The 19,677-nt window shown below is 35.6% G+C and overlaps 1 protein-coding gene across 1 annotated transcript; it reads left to right on the top strand.

The window, feature by feature from the left end:
• The first annotated feature begins 200 nt into the window (after positions 1-200).
• Positions 201-18,607, top strand: LOC102801370 (putative aminopeptidase-2). The gene is made up of 34 exons (XM_006820913.3): positions 201-766; positions 1,494-1,782; positions 1,946-2,066; positions 3,301-3,458; positions 3,547-3,660; positions 3,762-3,890; positions 4,012-4,143; positions 4,256-4,458; positions 4,865-4,953; positions 5,291-5,424; positions 6,924-7,127; positions 7,285-7,361; positions 7,541-7,651; positions 7,751-7,912; positions 8,017-8,151; positions 8,307-8,379; positions 8,875-8,991; positions 10,676-11,286; positions 12,426-12,714; positions 12,818-12,938; positions 13,714-13,871; positions 13,953-14,066; positions 14,164-14,289; positions 14,390-14,521; positions 14,620-14,822; positions 15,512-15,600; positions 15,987-16,120; positions 16,689-16,892; positions 17,048-17,124; positions 17,281-17,391; positions 17,494-17,655; positions 17,753-17,887; positions 18,162-18,234; positions 18,406-18,607. Exons 1-34 carry the CDS (start codon positions 201-203, stop codon positions 18,541-18,543), a joined length of 5,691 nt encoding a protein of 1,896 aa, XP_006820976.2. The 3' UTR covers positions 18,544-18,607.
• Positions 18,608-19,677: the final 1,070 nt, after the last annotated feature.

Genomic DNA, 19,677 nt, shown 5'->3' with positions numbered 1-19,677 from the left:
AAGATACTTATCAAACCCTTGACATATATACTAAACGCTTCCTAACTGTGGGACAACAACGCGTGTTTATGACACGGTGACACGTGAGTACTGCCCTATATAATGCAGGAAGATGGGTAGCTTCAGACTAAGAGTTAAAACTTCGTACACAGCCAGTGGCACCTCAGCAACAACGAGCTTACATGATGTTACCAGCGACAATGGTCGTCAGTGGCGACATCATGAAGAAAACACGAAGTAATATAATGCAAGTAACGTTGATTCTTTTTCTGCTAGCATGTATCCGAGAAAGTAAATGCGACCACGTTAGTAGCAACGAGAAGATGCCATGGCTCCTTAATGAACAGATGGCTGTTGTCGACGAAGTATATGGAGGACTACTCCCCACGACGTTAGAGCCGTACCATTACAAGGTGTGGCTTCAACCGTATCTCACGGAAGCAAAAGACGGCGACAAGTTCTTAGATCTAGACGGTAAAGTCGATATGTATTTTTATTGTCTAGAGGATACCTTCAACATTACATTTCACATCAATCAGATGACGATTTCAAAATACGAACTTTATGACATCAGTGGTGAAGTGGAAAAACTCCTTCCGACAGCCGGTAACGCTAGCAACACTGAGTGGGATTGGTACACAGTAACCTCGATGGGTTCCCTTCAAGCTGGAATCAATTATCGCTTATATGTAGAATATGTCGCCACCTTGGATCATCCTAACAATGGTTTCTACTATGGTACATATGTAGAAAATTCTATTCTTAAGTAAGTATTTAAAACACAGATATTTGAACAAACGTCTTTGTATATACTCACTATTACTATTCTAGTAAAGTATTCAGGTTACAAATCTTTTTTTTTCAAATATATTTTGCATATTGACTAGACAAATATGCGTCTGGCTGGTAATGGTTTTTCCCATATCCACGCTAGTAGTGAGTGCAGTATGCTATGTGCTTGTATAGCCGGAGTTTTTTTAGCATTGTTCAGAAGAATGTAAAACTTAAAACATTTCTATAAATTCCTGTATTTATTAAGATTTTGATATAATATTGTGAAAATATTGAGAACCCCCAAAAAAGAGACCACATCATGTTATAATACACAGCTGCATAATTCACAAGTTTGAATAGCAAATTATTAGATAAGCTGTAATTGACATAAGATAATGAGATAAAAGAATACATTGCATCATTCTGTGACAGTCACCAAAATGAGGGCACCTTTTAGGATTTTAGCAAAATAATAAACATGATCACCCCGCCCTAGTTAATATTACCAGACGCCATCTGTTCACGTATTGAAGGGTTCCGATCTAATAGAATCAACTCTTGTTAAAGTGGACTATGACATAATGTGGTTCGCTTTCCACAAATAAAATCAACTGGGTTCAACTTATATGTCTTGAGTATCAGGAAAATACATTTTATGATGAACATGATTATGATATAGATACTAACTATTCAGGGGACGTTTTCGCGTTTCTTTGAAGGGAATTTGTTGGCACCCAGTTTGAATCAATCGATGCCCGTAAAGCCTTCCCTTGCTTTGATGAGCCAGCTTATAAGGCAACATTCGACAGCGCGTTGGTGTACAGACCAGAATACGTGGCACTGTCCAACACGGATTCCATTTTAAACGACACCTACTATGATCCGAACACCGATGAAGTGTGGAGTGTTACCTACTTTGCTACAACCGTCAAAATGTCCACTTATCTGAACGCCTACACTGTGGGTGACTGGGCATGTGTAGAAAGCACTTCGCGTAACGGAGTAAAGGTAGGAAAGTGACAAATCTTTGCCTTGGCATTGCGCACGCCATCTAATAATATTATGTTATGTTCGGGATATTGGGGATTCTGTGGCATGGTTAATATAGTATGCTGTATAATATGACCTCATATGGGAGTAGCTTCATTTAATTTCATTTTATTTTAATCAGTTTCGGGTATGGTGCCAGCCCTCATTGCTTTATCAGGCAGAATATGCACTGAATGTTGGTATGACACAACTTAGCAATTTTGAAGATCTTTGGAATGTTCCATATCCTATGACGAAAATGGGTAAGACAATAAATAATAACACATTCACAAACATATTGTGTAGTGATTGCGCGATTGCAATGGCCAGATAGTCATGCGCAGTTATAATTCATGACGTCACAAGCATGTAGAATAAAATTCTGCACACGGATAAAGATAAAATCATGATTCGAAAGAGCTAGTCAGTTACGACTACCAGCAGGAATAACTATGCAGAAATACTTTACATACATTATTTTTTTACAATTGCGGAGTCCCGACTCTCTGCATTTCTGAAGATTTACTGGGTGATCAGGACTTGCAAGCGTACAATTAACACATCGACGCGGCGATATTCGTTTGATAACAACGAACCTTACGATTCATCTATCAAAATACGAAAAGCAACCGAGTATTCTGATTCGTCAGTATGACATTAATATCGGTCTTGTCGTCTCCAGTCATGGCTTCTCCAGCACGACAACTCGCGTAGTAGTGACAAGGCAGGCTGTCAACTACGCCGATTTTCATCCATTGGTATTCTGAGTTTGACATGTCCGACTCATATCAAATTTGTTGCCTGATAAAGTAGTAATAATATTATCGAAATTCACGTAAATATACTTGAAACATGTTGTCTAACATATCAGTTATTTAATCCAACAAGATCGCTCAAGTAGAACTGTCTGTTTCTCCTGGACTAGACATTTATTCAGCATGTCATATTCGACAGATTGCTTAAATACTAGCCAAATGTCGGTAGAAAGATAGGAATCTGTCGCTGGGATGAACCACTAGTCTGATAAACTTGTGCGTACGAGGGCCCAGTGACAGTGTTTATATTCCATGTTCCGAATTTATATGAATACGAAATGAAAACAGTCCTGCTGTTCGTGTGGTGACTTGTACATTAAGTTTAGTGAATTATTCATTTTCAAATGGAGACCACTTTACTGAATCTGTAAAACTTTTTTTTTTCAAAAATAATAAAAGCGTATTTTTTCTGTTGTTACCATTTCCTAAATACAGCTTTCTCCCCTCTGAATGGGTAGTAAATTTCCAAAAATATTAAGGAACCTTTTATAGTATATATCATGAATCATATTGCGTGCACAGCTAGTGTTTAGCATTTTGTATCTTTCGTTTGATTCATTATACGAAGTGTTATTGATAATTTTCATTTTCTTTTTTTTTTATATAATGATAACAAAAATTACGATTTGGCAAATGATAATTGGCTTAAATCAACCCATTTGTGTAACTCTGTTCTTTGTAGATATGTCTGCATTACCAGTATTTGCTGCTGGCGCAATGGAAAACTGGGGTTTGGTCTTTTACCAGGAAGTATATTTACTTTACAGTCTTCAAGCAGAGCACACTCCAGCGAGAAGAAAGGCCGTGGCACAAGTTGTTGCCCATGAACTCATACACCAGGTAACACATTTAACAGAGTGTATGTAAAATATAAATTAACGCCATGCATATAATAATTATTTATCGATTGTGTTGTTTTTTTTGTCAGTGGTTTGGTAATTGGGTTACAATGGAGTGGTGGAGTCATCTTTGGCTGAATGAAGGATTTGCCACTTATTTTGAATATTTGGGTACACAGTGGGTGGAACCTGGCTTCGAAATGGTGAGGTTAAATTACATTGATGTTCCAGACCTATGTGAATATGTACAGTAAATTTAACGCAACTGTCCCCATTTCATAACTATTGTCGTTTTGTTTGGCAGTACGAACAATTCTTCCAAGCAGGACCGCAATATAGCACATTTGCAAAAGACCAACAGGGTGATTCTCATCCAGTGATAAGAGACGTAGGGAGTAGTGGTAGTATGTTCAGCACTATTACGTATAACAAGGTGAGTGGTGTGTACGCTATCGTCTATTGTAATTGTTATTGTGAAATATGTAGGAATGAGACTTAATTCATTTGTATCAGCAAGCGTGATGTGACATGATACTACATAATTTATATAATAGGGAGGATGCATACTCAAGATAATGGATGGATTTTTGGGAGTAAATCTGATGTTTGAAGGTTTCCGTAATTATCTCAATCAATTTGCCTACGACAACGCCCTCTCTGATGATTTGTGGGCAATCTTAACGGCGGTAAGCAAACATGAATATTTGAACCGTTAATTTATTTGACAATTTATTATTACTTACGAAACGCTAAACTATAAACGATTTACGAATGTCACTTCATTTATTCCACCATCAGGCAGTAGATCTTGATATGGGGGGAAGCATGAAAGATATTCTCGGATATAATATGAAGGAAATTATGGATACATGGACTTTACAAATGGGATTCCCCGTTGTTAATCTCACTCGAACATCGACCACTGCTATACAAGCCGATCAGGGACACTTCTTGTTAGACCCACACGATGTAGTTGAGGATGAAGAATATGGGAATCTGGGGTAAGAAATGACAAACTTTATCTAGTGTTATATTTACAAACTTTAATTGAAACGTCATAACACATCACCACAGCACGAAAGGATAATTCACATGTAATTTTGTGTCTCCTATTTTATTATGTCGAACATACCTACCGAGAGTGCCAGAAAACCGAGTACACCGATGTACATTTATTGTCAAGCATGAATTATTTAAATGGATATGTAGCATCAGTATAAATATGGGGTCCAATATATGGAAACACATCCCAGATACCAGGGCATGATTATAATGGTCAATTTTCAAATACTATTTATTCGCTTTACATTTTTCTTTAGCGCTACCCCACTTCAAACTTGTTGCTCTGTTTCAGGCAAAGACAAGTGTGTAGAATTTGTTTTTTAGTATTGTTTTGTATCACTGCAGGTATGTATGGCATGTTCCATTAACATTCACTCATCAAGGGGAACAATTGTTTCACAATCCAAATATAGACTGGCTTCATCTGACTTCCGGTGAGTACAGGATAACATTAAGACGAGTTAGATGTTACTAAGATATACAGAAATACAGAATCGCTTTGCATTATGAAGTGTGCCAGATAACTTAAAAATCTTCTGCGCCACATGCATAATTGTTTCTATAGTTAAATACGGTGGCATTTGGTGTATATCGTCTTTAAAGTAAATAAACTAAACCATTGCATCGATCCATTTCTAAGGTTTATCTTGGATAATTGCCGATATTTTGGTTTATACTGAATAGCTGCAAAGGAACTGACATGTTCAATAAATATGATTTATTTTAATTCTAATTATACATATTGATGATACGACTTTTTCTCTAATTTAGCGGTGCTGACATTGGATGGCGCCACAGATAAAGATTGGTATATTGCTAATATCAACCAGACTGCTCTGATACGGGTTAACTATGATTTAGACAATTGGGGAAAACTCGCTCAACAATTATTAGTCGACTATAAGGTAAATTATTAATATATTCTATATACTAAACCATGCAATGAACAATAATGATTTTTGGTTCCAAAGTATGTTGTGTTCACCTGCTCAGTATGTGGGGGTATTACTATCGTTTCAGTCATTCTTTGAACGATTATGTTTAACTAACTATTGCTACACTACAGCAAGTTATTATCAATATTGGCGGTAAATCTACAGAATTTGCTTCCAATGTTGTTGAAGTTGTTTTGATACAATAAAGTTTGTTTTGATACATTTGCGACGCACCCAGACTTCTAGTCGCCGTCATTGGACTCACAACGCATTTCAACTCGGACCTGATCGGACTGACAGTCATGGCGGAATACTTATTCAAAGTAGAGTTTGTTTATTATCGGGATACAAGAATTATATTAATATATATATATATCACAAGCTGAGTTTTAGTGATGACTTTGATTACAACAGTTTTATCGACCGCCTCACTAGCGAGACACTATTTTTACGGCAACTGAACGCACTTCGCGTTCAAATTATGGACGAAGAAAATCAGAAATTGGATTTACCGACAAACTATCGATTCAAACAGTTGGTCATCGACAATCTTCGTTCAACTACACCAGGAGGCATAATAAAGTCAAAACTATTCATTCTGTGTGGTTCATCACCTATGATGAAACAGAATGAAAACCAACCGTGTGACCGACTGCCGGCTTATCTACTGAAGCCGGTAAAATGATATCAAAACGGATAAAACTAGACTTTCACTTGGACACACACGCGGTTGCTAGATCCGCTATGGAACATTTTTTGCATATATTATACGCAGTAGATTTTGTCACACCAACCCTTTTCGCTATGTCAGCAAAACATATTCCTTCTAAATACAGATCAACTCTCTTTTCGCGAATCGCAGGTGGAGTCGACAATTGCCGAAAATGTTGATAATAACTTGCTGTAGTGTAGCAATTCTTAGTTAAACATAATCGTTCAAAGAATGACTGAAACGATAGTAAAGCCATTCTTGTGATTTACCCATTTTCATATCTAGTAATGACTTCTTAGTTGTTTATTTATGGGTTGTTATTTGGCTATACTAATGCAAATGATATCGATGGTGGTACAATGTGACATGACCTAATGAATTAGAAATGTTAAATCCACTCACAAATGCTACGGAACATATGGGTTACTAGTTATCTATATAATGCAATGTCTTGTCTTGTCACGTGACATTATCAATTATGTTGAAACGCAATTGCTAGAATCCACGTGGACGTGGTTTTCGGCAACATCTGACTCGTGATCTATTTAGATATACATAAATACACAATTGCATTGATAAAGTAACACATACTCTGTAGTGTGACAGTTACATTGAACAAAAGCCACCACCATATAACAAGCTAGTTGGGTAATTGGCAATCAAATTTGAAAATAAATCATTCTGATTTGTGGGTAGAAAATGTTAATTAATGTCTACAGCTCCACATATGATGTAATAAAATATTCTATATACTTAGGCTATCCCACCGAGAAATCGAGCACACCTCATACACGACGCCCTCGTCCTAGGCCAAGCTCAACAACTGGATCACGTTGTAGCCATGGAGACCATTCAGTATTTGTTTCTTGAGACTGAGTATATCCCATGGCATGCATATGAAGATGAGCAATTGTACACAATGTATATGTTATGGAGAACGTCTACTTATGGAATGTATCAGGTTGGTAGTAATACACTCTAAATTTGTTTGTCGACAGTTTGACGATTCCGTTGGATATTATTATTCAGACAATTTTGTGTGATGTTCTGGCATAACTTCCTGTTATCAGATATTATGCGTCACATTTTTCAATTGAAGTATTTTTCCTTTACTCCAGAATTACATTAGTGATCTAGTGAGTCCAAACTATGCTTCACTAGGATGGGATTTTGACTACACGGAGGACGTTGATTAGTGAGTACGAAATGGATCACTTAAATTACTAAATTGTGTGTATTTTCAGTTGCTTTACTGTCGCGTGTGTATGTCCAGTTTACTCTGAGCAAGTCTCGTTGTCTTGTTGACGAACTACACCCGTTTCTAGCGTTGTATCGCATAGTCATTAATACAATTATTTGCTTCCTTTTTGTAAGTTATCGACGTTTAGATACTCTGAGGATAGCATGTGATTATAATCACGTCGACTGCGTTGCCAATGCTACAAATCAGTACGCTGCATGGATGGCTGACCCAGACAACAACAAGTCAGTACAAACTTTCCACTAATACGTGTTAAGATGAAATCAGTTTTCTGTTTGTGGTTATCAAAGAATAGAAATTAATGCATACATTTTTTCATTCAGAATTGAAGTGAACATGCGCAGTACCGTCTACTGTACAGCCATTCGTGCTGGTGGAGAAACCGAGTGGAACTTTGCTTACAACCGACAGAAAACAGACTTAGAAGAACGAAGCAGATTACGTTCAGCCATGGCCTGTACACAACTAGATTATTTACTTCTGGGGTGAGTTGTCTATTGGATAGAGTGACGATAAGTATTATTTCCAAAGCTCTGGACACATGGTAATATTAACAATATTTTGATAAGATGTGATTTCTCTGTAACAGGTACATGGAGGAGTCTCTAGCAGGTATAGAGTTCAATGCACGAACTACAATTGGATATGTACGAGATAATTCGGCGTTGGGATTTAGCATATCGTGGACTTTTACAGTTGAAAACTTTGTAGCGTTAGAAGGATTGTAAGTTGCATTCTATAGTATGGTATGAGATGTTAAATATTGTATAAATATAATTACTGCTGTCTATTTGCTTAATAGTTTTCTATCATCTGTAATTAAATAATGTATTCATTTACAATTTAATTGAATGTGTGTGGGTTTTTTTTCAATTTTAGATACGGCAACACCGCGTACAATATAGTATGGGCATTTGCAGATATAATGAACACTAACAAAGATCTGTTGGAGGTAAAATAAGTGATATTTAATATTGAAATATTTACTATAAATGAGTTGTTTGAATATGGCACACAGAGAAATTCGCTAATTCTGTTCTAAACGTTTTGTATTTCGGCATTCCAATGGTGTATCCTTTGAAGGAAAAGAAAATAATAAGGTTGTTACGAGGATACCTCAAATTATGCACTCAGACAGTACACCAACCGCTGCGCGTCGGTCGATACTCCCGCTGTACTGTATTTGTGCATACTTTGAGGTATCCTCGTAATAACATCATAGTATAAATTCATTTGTGCGTATTGTTCTAATGAATACACCATTTGGACATTATTACTCGTCTATTTAGACAGACTTACTCGCAATATTAGTTGGTATTATAATTCAATCCAGTCATTTTATTTCATTCACAGTGTATTGCATTTTCGGAAATATTTGATTTATTGTTCGTGATTAGAATATTACCGTTCTCTATTTACATATTATGTATATTTCATCTCATTGTAGTTAAATGCCTTCGGTGATCTATATAGCAATATGCCAGATGTCAACGATTTCAACGATGCTGTTAAACGAGTTGAACTAAATATAGGCTGGATGAATAGAAATGAGGCAGACATCGATGCATTCCTGGGATCATTATAAAATATGTTATATGACCAAAATAATAAAATAAAAGTGTAAGAATAAATATGACACTTGTCAATGTAGTGTATTTGTTTGTGTAAAGAGGAGTGGCAGATAATGTAACCGAGTGAAACTATGATGTGCATAATAGTATCATTGCTACTCGTATGCGGTAACTACGTTAGTTCCAGTCAGTGTGTTTAATACCAACACTTGAATTGTTTATAAATACTCCGTTCATGATTTGGTTCAAATATTTGGATTTTTTATTTGAAAAAGCGATTGATCTGGTTTTTTTAATCTAAAGCGCCCAAATGTTCATATACAAAAGGGGAGAGAGAATTTAAATCTGAAGCGGGAAAATGTATTTCACTGGTGCTAAAAAAACGCAGGTCGAATGTGGAAGCCAACCCATCGATCTACCCTAGTTACTGGTGTTGTAAGCAACTACTGTTTACTATTCATCTCGTCAAAACTCATCAATAATTTGTAAATCTTAATAACAATCATAACCCCGTGCTATCAAGCAAACTATGCATCGTTCAGTTATTGCTTGTAGTAATTTGTGAATCATAGATTACATGTTTGAACGATCACAATATAATCAGTTCTCTCTTGCAAATCCTGTATTGAGACTGACTGTGACGACGCTACACTGTGTCGACGCTACACTGTGACAACGAGACACAAAACTGCAACACACGAAGCCAAACTTTGAAGTAATAACATATACACTGAAAGATATCATCAAAACAAAGGTACGATGCAGTACATCTTGCAATTGTAAATTTCTTTAAGTTGAAGAACGAAGCTTAAACAATCGTAACAAACTGCCGAGGCGTACAGCTACGTGGCGCGCCAATAGCTGCGGCCTAGCTATTCATTCATAATTGACTTGAGTCTATGTAGGTATGATATAGGATATGAACAAAATAGTTGGCTCGCACCTGGAAACACGAATAATTTGACTCTATTTTCATGAAACTTCCAAGTAACTGTTCAAAAGTGAAGTAAATATGACAAATATCCATGCTATTACGTACACGATGATACGTACAGTTCTTTCAACTTGAGAAATACGTGAAGGTAATTATCAAACACACTAGAATAAACAAATTGAGAAATTCTATAATTCTATATTTCTATAGCGTATTTGAGTAACACTAGAAATGTTCAATTTTGCACTTGTTTCAAAATATATAGAAGGATATCAATATCATTTATCAAGCCCATGCAGAAATGTTTAAAATTTGAAATGGAGACTGAATTACTTAAGGATCGTAAAAAATGTATCATATATAAATAACACCACAGGAATTAAAACAACATAAAGAAAACTGTAAGAATCGAGTGATACAGAGGCGTGTTTGAATACTAGTATTGCTTATTAACATCTGCACTCATATAAGGTACTACTAATGCATGATATTCCGTGTTTACGTATCTCAGACTTGCAATTCGTGTTATATAAAATGGCGGAATCAAAAATTAATTTTAAAAAATACAGCGCATCTGCAGATTATTATCACACATTTGACACATATACTAACGCATCCTAACTGTGGGACAACAACGCGTGTTTGTGACAAGGTGGCACGTGAGTACTGCCCTATATAATGCATGAGGATGGGCAGCTTCAATCTAAGGCATCAGATTTCGTACACTACCAGTGGCATCTCAGCAACAACGCGCTTACATGATGTCACCCGACAAAATGGTCGGCGGTCGCGACAAAGGTAGAACAACACGAAACGAAATAATACAAGTGACGTTGAGTCTTCTTCTGCTTGTGTATTGTATCCCAGAAAGCAAGTGCGACTATGTTAATAATTTTGGTAGCAGCGACCAGATGCCATGGCTATTTGATGAACAGATGCCCGTTGTCGACGAAGTATATGGAGGACTACTCCCCACGACGTTAGAGCCGTACCATTACAAGGTGTGGCTTCAACCGTATCTCACGGAAGCAAAAGACGGCGACAAGTTCTTAGATCTAGACGGTAAAGTCGATATGTATTTTTATTGTCTAGAGGATACCTTCAACATTACATTTCACATCAATCAGATGACGATTTCAAAATACGAACTTTATGACATCAGTGGTGAAGTGGAAAAACTCCTTCCGACAGCCGGTAACGCTAGCAACACTGAGTGGGATTGGTACACAGTAACCTCGATGGGTTCCCTTCAAGCTGGAATCAATTATCGCTTATATATAGAATATGTCGCCACCTTGGATCATCCTAACAATGGTTTCTACTATGGTACATATGTAGAAAACTCTATTATTAAGTAAGTATCAAACACTCACTGGCAGACATCTGAAAATCAAAACGTCTCAAAACGATGAATTATGTAAGACATATTAGAACGCTCGCAATATATTTAACGTAATACCTATTATTATACACCTGTCCCCGTAATGACATAAGTTACAGCGTGCCGTAATTTGCAGTATTTTACGGTGTATTTCCATGTACCATATTAGGAAACGCGAATTACGCGCGTAAGCGTCCTCAAATAATAAACAACAACGATGGTTCCCCCGGGTTTGACCGGACCCACACAAAGAAGTTCGCTAAATATGTTCTAAATGTTTTCGATTTCGGCATTCCCATGATGTATTCTTTGGATGAAAAGATGAGTATAATAATAAAGTTATTACGAGGAAACTGCAAAGTATACACGAAGACAGTACAGCGCAGCGTACTGTCTGAAGGGAAATGGTGATATTAACAGCGACAATTCATTTTTACAAAACCAAATGTATTCTCACTCTATTGCCACGTCTATCCTGGCAATGTATCCTGGTTACAAATCTGTTTTAACTTTTCAAATATATTTTTTACATCAACTAGTCTATGGAAATACAAATAGTTATGGCTTCTTCAATAATCACGTTATTAACGACTACAGTATGTTTTGTGTTTGTTTTGTCGTGTTTTTTTATATTGGTAAGTAGGATATATAATTTTGAGCGTAGAAAATTTTTAATACTATAAATTCCCGTATTGCAATATTGCGGACAAAAACACAGCTTGCATAATTCGCAAGCTCGAATGATATACTATTAGATAACCCGCTACACACGATAATAATGATACATTTGGGTGCCAATCACCAAAGTGAGAATCCCTTTACTTGTCTTAATAATAGGGAGCTTAGCAAAGCGATAACCAGTATGACCTCGGCCCAGTTAAAATTGCCATCTATTCATGCATGATGTGCCCATTCTAATTAAATCAACTCCTGTCAGAGTGTGCTAAATCTTTATGTTGACCGATATATATTAATAACGACAGTTGATGTCTGATAAAGATAAATTCCAGTATGCACTCGGCTTATTTTCCTAAAACATAAAACATAAAATTAGTTCATTTTATTTTATGTTGGACATGATCATGGTATAGATACTAATTATTTTATTACAGAGAATTTGTTGGCACTCAGTTTGAATCAACCGACGCCCGAAAAGCATTCCCTTGCTTTGATGAGCCAGCTTATAAGGCAACATTCGACACCGCGTTGGTGTACAGACCGGAATACGTGGCACTGGCTAACACAGAATCTATTTTAAATGACACCTACTATGATCCGAACACCGATGAAGTGTGGAGTGTTACCTACTTTGCTACAACCGTCAAAATGTCCACTTATCTGAACGCCTACACTGTTGGTGACTGGGCATGTGTAGAAAATACTTCACGTAATGGGATTAAGGTACAAAAATTTTTTATCTTGTGCATTGCATATGACATCAGATAATATTTTGAAATATTTATTTTCTTTTATTATATATTTTTTTTTTATTTTATTTTATCAGTTCCGTGTATGGTGCCAGCCCTCATTGCTTTATCAGGCGGAATACGCATTGAACGTGGGAATGACACAACTTAGCAATTTTGAAGATCTTTGGAATATTCCATATCCTATGACGAAAATGGGTAAGAAAATTGTTGAATATACACGTTCGAATGAACATGAAACAGAATTATACTGATCTAAAGTATTCAAATAATATGTGTCATTAACTTGAAACACGGTATCCTTACTCGCACAACTTGGCAAATTGTACAACGCTCGAATTAACATAAATAGGAAATGATATTCATCCTCAGCAGAAACGTTATCACGAGAATAAACACGTAGATCGACAACGCTAAATATTAAGCTTATGAAATGAAATACAAAATTGAATAAAAAAAGATTTCGTTCAAGAGCATTGTGTCTCACTACTATAATTACTGATGTAATATTTTATCATCTAAGGTGTCATGTAATACTTAATAGTAATAAACATGAACAGTACATTAAAGTACTAAAATGTCTTTTTTCGAAATATCATTTTAACAAATATGAAGAATTGTCCCTGACTCCAAAACCACAATGCTAATTTTATTTATAATTACAATTTAAAACAATAGTTAACTTTTGGGACAATAACATTTAATCAGGCCACTCGACATACACCTTCTGGTCTTAAGATCATTTATGTCATTTAATCAGTCATAAAATGCGTACAGCAAGTAGTTGTGTACTGTTCAACATGTTGTATCCTTTGAGATTCATTGGATGAATTGTGATTGATATATGACATGTCCTGTCATCATCTAATGTTATCTTATTGAATATATAATAATAATGGCAAACACTGTGATTTGACAAGTGACAAATGTTTTAGAGTGAGTCATTTGTATAGTAACTTATTTGTTTTTGTAGATATGTCTGCATTACCAGTATTTTCAGCTGGTGCAATGGAAAACTGGGGTTTGGTCTTTTACCAGGAAGGAGGTTTACTATACAGTCTTGAAGCAGGGCACACACCATCCCAAAGGAAGGGCGTGGCACAACTAATTGCCCATGAACTCATTCACCAGGTAACAAATTCAGCAGTGTAAATATAAAATTTAAGTTAATGCCATGTACATATTAATTATTTATCGATTGTTTTGTTTTAGTGGTTTGGTAATTGGGTCACAATGGAGTGGTGGAGTCATCTGTGGCTGAATGAAGGATTTGCCACTTATTTTGAATACTTAGGCACACAGTGGGTGGAACCTGGCTTCGAAATGGTAAGGTGTGAAATTTCTTATTCTGACATAGTTAGATATTTCCTTTATATTTGACTACGCTTCCCCATGTCAAAATAATTCTTGGTTTGTTTGGCAGTACGAGCAATTCTTTCAGAGGGAACCGCAATATAGCACATTTGCAAGAGACCAACAGGGTGATTCTCATCCAGTGATAAAGGACGTTGGGACTGGTAGTATGTTTAATACTATTACATATAACAAGGTGAGTGAACGCTGTTGTCAATTAGCACTGTGTATTGTAATTGCACTGTGAAGGAATAAGTAATCTTATATGCCATAATACTACATAATCTATATAATAGGGAGGATCCGTAATCAAGATAATGGATGGATTCCTGGGAGTTGATCTGTTGTTTGAAGGTTTCCGTGTTTACCTAAATCGATTCGCCTACGACAACGCCCTCTCTGATGATTTGTGGGCAGTCCTAACGGAGGTAAGCAAACATGGATATTCGAATCGTCATTTATTACATGCGACAATTATTACATACGAAACACTAAACCATAAACGGTTTATTCATTCCGCCGTCAGGTAGTAGAACTTGATATGGGAGGAAACATGAAAGATATTTTCGGATATAATATGAAAGAACTTATGGATCCATGGACTTTACAAATGGGATTCCCCGTTGTGAATCTCACTCGAACATCGACCACTGCTATACAAGCCGATCAAGGACACTTCTTGTTAGACCCACACGATGTAGTTGAGGATGAAGAATATGGGAATATGGGGTAAGAAATGCCGAATTTTGTCTAGTGCCAGTGTTATGTTGGGCAACTGCAACATATGTGTTAAACGTCATCAAAGATGCAGTGCAAAACGAACTCATAGCGTCTCTTACTGTATCCCCCTGAGCGCCAAGATTGACGTTTGTCATTTTTTTTTTTGCAATATCTTCATACTTTTTTTCCAAATTTGCTCAATAGTTTCGAACAAAAATCTGTAACCAGTTAGACAAATATGAATATCTTAACACATTGGAAATGACATGTCTTAAATATTGCACCAATATTTTGACAGAATTAGTTACGGTTTTTGAATGTTAATTAGTATTTGTTACAGTCAACATCAATTGCTTGCACACATCTCTACACAAATATATAAATGTACATGTAATTGTATTTTTGTCTGTTTGATTATGCCAAACATATCAACTGGAAGCAAACCGAGTACACTGATAGCCTGAATAAATATAAGTTCGTGAGGGATTAAAACCCAGTAATCATGTAGTAATTATGTAGGAACGTTTTCCAGGGACTATTTATTCGTTTTCTATTGTTGTTGCTGCATCTTTAATGCTACGATATTTTGGTTGCTTTATGAAAACCCCACTTCAAATTTGTTGCTCAGTTTCATGCACAAACAAATCATGATATGTATTCAGTTGATTGTTGATTATTTTTATTTTGTGTCAACACAGGTATGTATGGCATGTTCCATTAACTTTCACTCATCAAGGGGAACAATCGTTTCACAATCCAAATACAGAATGGCTTCACCTGACTTCCGGTGAGTACGGGCTGGTATTGGGACTGATGTGACGTCATTAAGATATACAGTTATGCGTGTCAGAATCGCACTGCCTGGAGTGTGCAAGTCTGCTACCTCCACATCCAAATCGTAATGTCCATCAAATTGTTTGTGTGGCGAAATCACTGAATATACAAAACGACTTTTACTTAATACAGGGACATTTAATATATGTCGTCTATAAAATAGCATAAACGAAAGCAATTGCAACTGATTACATTTCTGAGGATAATTATCTTGAATGATTGCTGATACTTAATGTAAATAAATTGAATAGCTACAAAACAATTAGCATATTTAATATATACGATTTATTTGATTTCTAAATATACATATGAATGATACGATTTCCTCTAAAAATTTAGCGGTGCTGACATTGGATGGCGCCACAGATAATGATTGGTATATTGCTAATATCAACCAGACTGCTCTGATACGGGTTAACTATGATTTAGACAATTGGGGAAAACTCGCGCAACAATTATTAGTCGACTATAAGGTAAATTATTAATATATTATTTATATATTGGTTGTTGGTGCCAAAGTATCTTGTGTCACCTAGTTATACGTTCAGAGGATGTCAATAATGTGCGTCACATCACTGGGGTCGTTATTAAGCAATTATTATGTTTAAAATGAATACATACAGAAAACTCTAAAGGAAATAACAAAATAGAACATTGCTAAAAAATAGTCAGGGCCATCACATGGAATTATTGAATGTTTATGCACTGAATGGAAATACAAATATATGCATTAGAAATATCCAACCAACTTACACATAATATGGAACATGGCTTTGTTATTCACTTATTGTTATGGAATGTCTTGTCCTGTGACCTGATTAAATATATAGCATCGCAATTACCACATAGGTGTGGTGATTAGGGCAACATGGCAACTAGCACGTGATCTAATTAGATTTACATAAATATAATATTATATTGATAGAGTGCCACATGCTGTGTCATGTAACAGATAAAACTGGGTCCACCGCTGGTAATTGCCATTGTTAATTGCTGTACAGATTATAACATTTTATATAATAACATATTCTATATACTTAGGCTATCCCACCGAGAAATCGAGCACACCTCATACATGACGCCCTCGTTCTAGGCCAAGCTCAGCAATTGGATCACGTTGTAGCCATGGAGACCATTCAGTATTTGTTCTATGAGACTGACTATATTCCATGGCATGCATATGAAGATGAGCAATTGTACACAATGTATATGTTATGGAGAACGTCTACTTATGGAATGTATCAGGTTGGTAGTATTACACTTTAAACTTCTGCATAGACAGTTTGGTGACTTCGTTTGATTTTATTATTCAGACAATTTTTATGTGATATGTTCTGGCATAACTTCCTGTTATCAGATATTATGTGTAACACTTTTAAGTTGAACTAACTTTTTTTCAGAATTACATTAGTGATTTAGTGAGCCCAAACTATGCTTCACTGGGATGGGATTTTGACTACACGGAAGACGTTGATTAGTAAGTACGAAATGGATCACTTTACTAAATTGTATATATTTCCAGTTGTTTACCGTCGCGTGTGTATTTCCAGTTTATGTTGATGAGCTAACAACCCTCGTGTCTAACGTTGTATCGCTTAGTCATTAACAAAACTATTCGCTTCCTCTTTGTAAGTTATCGACGTTTAGATACCCTGAGGATAGCATGTGATTATAATCACGTAGACTGCGTTGCCAATGCTACAAATCAGTACTCTGCATGGATGGCTGACCCAGACAACAACAAGTCAGTACAAACTTTCCTTTAATACGTGTTAAGGTGAAATCAGTTTTCTATTGTGGTTATTAACGACTAGAAAATAATGCATACATTTATTTTTTAATTTAGAATTGAAGTGAACATGCGCAGTACCGTCTACTGTACAGCCATTCGTGCTGGTGGAGAAACCGAGTGGAACTTTGCTTATAACCGACAGAAAACAGACTTAGAAGAACGAAGCAGATTACGTTCAGCCATGGCCTGTACACAGCTAGATTATTTACTTCTAGGGTGAGTTGTCTAGAGTGGTGATAAGTATCATTTTCAAAGCACCTTGATAGTTCTCGACTCAAATGAATAGTTGATAAGATGTTATTCTCTGTAACAGGTACATGGAGGAGTCTCTAGCAGGTATAGAGTTCAATGCACGAACTACAATTGGATATGTACGAGAGAATTCGGCGTTGGGATTTAGCATATCATGGACTTTTACGGTTGAAAACTTTGTAGCGTTAGAAGGATTGTAAGTGTACATTCTATAGTATGGTATAAATTGGTAACGAATATAATTACCGCTTTATAATAATAATATCTTCGACGAAAATGGCGAGCTTAGTAAGAAAATAGCTCTTGATTGATTTTGAACTATGTGAATTGGTATACAAATTCCTATTCAATTTGAAATTGATTTAATGTGTTTATCTGCTTATAGTGGATATGACATGTCGCCATTTGTAGGGTTATATGTATGTGTTCATCTATAATTCAATAATTGATTCACTTTTTTTCAATTTTAGATATGGCAACACCGCGTACAATATAGTATGGGCATTTGCAGATATAATGAACACTAACAAAGATCTGTTGGAGGTAAAATATGTGATATTTAATATTGAAATATGTTATTCCAATATTTATTTTGTTTGATTTGCAGTATACTGCATTTTGGGAATAATATATGAATCGTTCGTAGGAAAAGTTTTATGAATGAAATATTACCATTCTCTATTTACATATTATGTGTATTTCATCTCATTGTAGTTGAATGCCTTTTGGGATCTATATAACAATATTCCAGATGTCAACGATTTCAACGATGCTGTTAAACGAGTAGAACTAAATATAGGCTGGATGAATAGAAATGAGGCCGACATCGATGCATTCCTGGGATTATTATAAAATATGTAATACATTTAACGTATGTCACAATAAAATAAAATAAAATGTAATAATACATATATAAGACTGGTCGGTGTAGTATATGAAACGAGAGATGAAGTGAAACTGTGGTGCTCATGTTAGTACTATTGTTATTTGAGACTTGGAATGCATGATATGGGAGGTGACCACATAACTTCAAAGCAATGTGTTCAATACAAACACTTGTATTATTATAAACAATTATATAAATACTTTGTTGATAATTTGGTTCAAATTTGATCACACATCTTCCTTGCATAGAGAAAATCATTGTCAGTAGATTCACCATTTTTCATAAAACCCTTTTTTCTCATGCATGATGTTTTTTAAAACAGTGACCAATGAATTACAATACTGTAAGCGACAAACTAAAAAACGAACGTTTCATGAAAGACAATTATTTGTTTGTATACAAACACTAACCACAATCAACAATTAATATTTGTTTAGGGTAGTGTCATATCGCTCATACGGACATCCACCATAGGCGTTGTCAGGATTCCCATGAGTGACGCTGGTATCATACCACCCCTTAGTTTAATGTCCACATTATGTACTGAAAGTATGGTAAATCCAAGTCAAATGAAAATAAACTTTCATTTGATTTCTATTTGGTATGCAATTACAGTTGCTAGCAATTATTCAGTGCAAATATTCCCTATATCGCAGTATCCAATAGTTCAACATTTCACTAAATAAGTTTATTGCAGAAAAAAATAACTATAGACAATTTAAAAGAAAAGAATTACACATAATAAATCCTCTTACACCGCAGAATTTAACATAATTGAACAGCTGTGACAAGCAGATTGTTAGACAGGTGTAACCTGAGAGAAAAAATAAAATTGAACTATTGTTCTGTATCCCGATATGTATCAAAGCAAATATTTGCAAATCTATCTGTGGAAAAATTACACCATATGTAAATGTCACAACAAATAAATGACACTAAGACCGTGTACGAAAAATAACGAATAATTGCAATAGATGAGTTTTGACATCATATATTACTTGTCAAGTACTTCTATTATTTGAATTAATTAATACTTCTGTAATCGGGATGATTTATCATACAGAATGTCGATTTAGTCACTGTAAATCCGCGTTCAATAT

This window comes from Saccoglossus kowalevskii, chromosome 3, assembly GCF_978046115.1.
Source record: "Saccoglossus kowalevskii chromosome 3, keSacKowa6.1, whole genome shotgun sequence".
In the NCBI taxonomy this organism is placed as follows: domain Eukaryota; kingdom Metazoa; phylum Hemichordata; class Enteropneusta; family Harrimaniidae; genus Saccoglossus; species Saccoglossus kowalevskii.
Note: the sequence above shows the minus strand (reverse complement) of the source record. Positions and strands in the feature narration are given on the sequence as shown.